Below are 1,178 nucleotides of genomic sequence, written 5' to 3' on the forward strand. Positions count from 1 at the left end.
TAGGAGGCCTTTTCTTCTGGGTGTTTCTTCTGATAATGAACCAAGACAGAGTGCATGTTGGGGCTTGCAAATGAGCAAACGTCACAATCATAAACAACGACGGTGTTAACCGAAGGGTCTTTCTGATTTTCACATTCTGGAGTAAACGTCTTTGAAGGAGTGCTTTTATTAAATGCAGGTGGCAGGCCACCACCACGAGCCACAGGAGTAGACGTCGCCATGCTCTTGGGAGCTGAATTCAGAATCTCCCTCAGTGTCTGGGATTCCGTATTCAGCCCTTCCTGCTGCTCCACGACATAGCTTGAAAATATCATCGCGTTGTTGATCTTAACGGTGGGGTGCATTCTTTGGTAATGCGGCATCAGGCTTCTCACGTTCGGGCTCGTGTATGAACAAAATCGACACCGGTAGATCAGGTCCGAATGATCAAAGTTGAGTACATTCATGGCTTCTGGGTGGTGTTCGCCGTAATGTTGCTGGAGATCTTCAAAGTTGGTGTAATCAATGTAGCATTCCAGGCACCTGTACACCGCACTGTGATCATTGGGGTCCAAGATGTACCTAAAGCTGAACTTAATGTACGGGTGCATTCGCTGATAGTGGGTGCTGACACTACGGGCAGATTTGTTGTTAAAGTCACAGTGTTTGCAATAGTAAAGCCTTCCAGAGTCACCAAAGTCTGTATTCTCATTATTGTGCTCAGTTCCATAGATAGGGGCTTGGGTGTTCAGCAGAGCGGTGTTGGAAACTTGGTGATCTTTCATGTTGGTTGAAGAGCCGTAATAGTCTTCTTCATCTTCAGAAAGGGTGAGCTCTATCTCAGCCCCATTGGTGGCATTGTAATCGTGGGTGACACTTCTGAAGCTGGGCTCCTTCTGGGGCTCACTGGCATCTCTCGCCCAAATCTGCTGGGCCGAGAAGGGAGTGGGAACCTCCATGACTGGGTCTGTTGGCTCTTCTTCCCGGTCCAACTCAACCTCTATCTCCACTTCATTGTCTTCCTCTTCTTCCTCATCATCCTCAACATTGATCACTGCATCTTCCTGCTGTTTGGTTTGGTTAATTTTGCTCTGTAGGTTGCTTGCGATCTCATCAATCCTGGTTCTCTTCTTCACAGGCGATAAATCAAGAGGAAAGTCATTACTGAGCTTCCTAGAGGCCTTAGCTACAAAATTGTT

The 1,178-nt window shown here is 47.2% G+C and overlaps 1 protein-coding gene across 1 annotated transcript; it reads right to left on the minus strand.

The window, feature by feature from the left end:
* Positions 1 to 8: 8 nt before the first annotated feature.
* On the minus strand, positions 9 to 1,172 carry LOC103213632 (zinc finger protein 462-like; the record flags this gene model as incomplete). The annotated part of the gene is made up of 1 exon (XM_007959362.1): positions 9 to 1,172. A coding segment is annotated over one exon (1,164 nt), but the record flags the coding sequence as incomplete, so codon positions are not given.
* Between the last annotated feature and the right edge of the window lie 6 nt (positions 1,173 to 1,178).

Source organism: Orycteropus afer, unplaced genomic scaffold, assembly GCF_000298275.1.
Source record: "Orycteropus afer afer isolate SDZICR_OR568_19922 unplaced genomic scaffold, OryAfe1.0 scaffold21476, whole genome shotgun sequence".
NCBI classification, from domain to species: Eukaryota; Metazoa; Chordata; class Mammalia; order Tubulidentata; family Orycteropodidae; genus Orycteropus; species Orycteropus afer.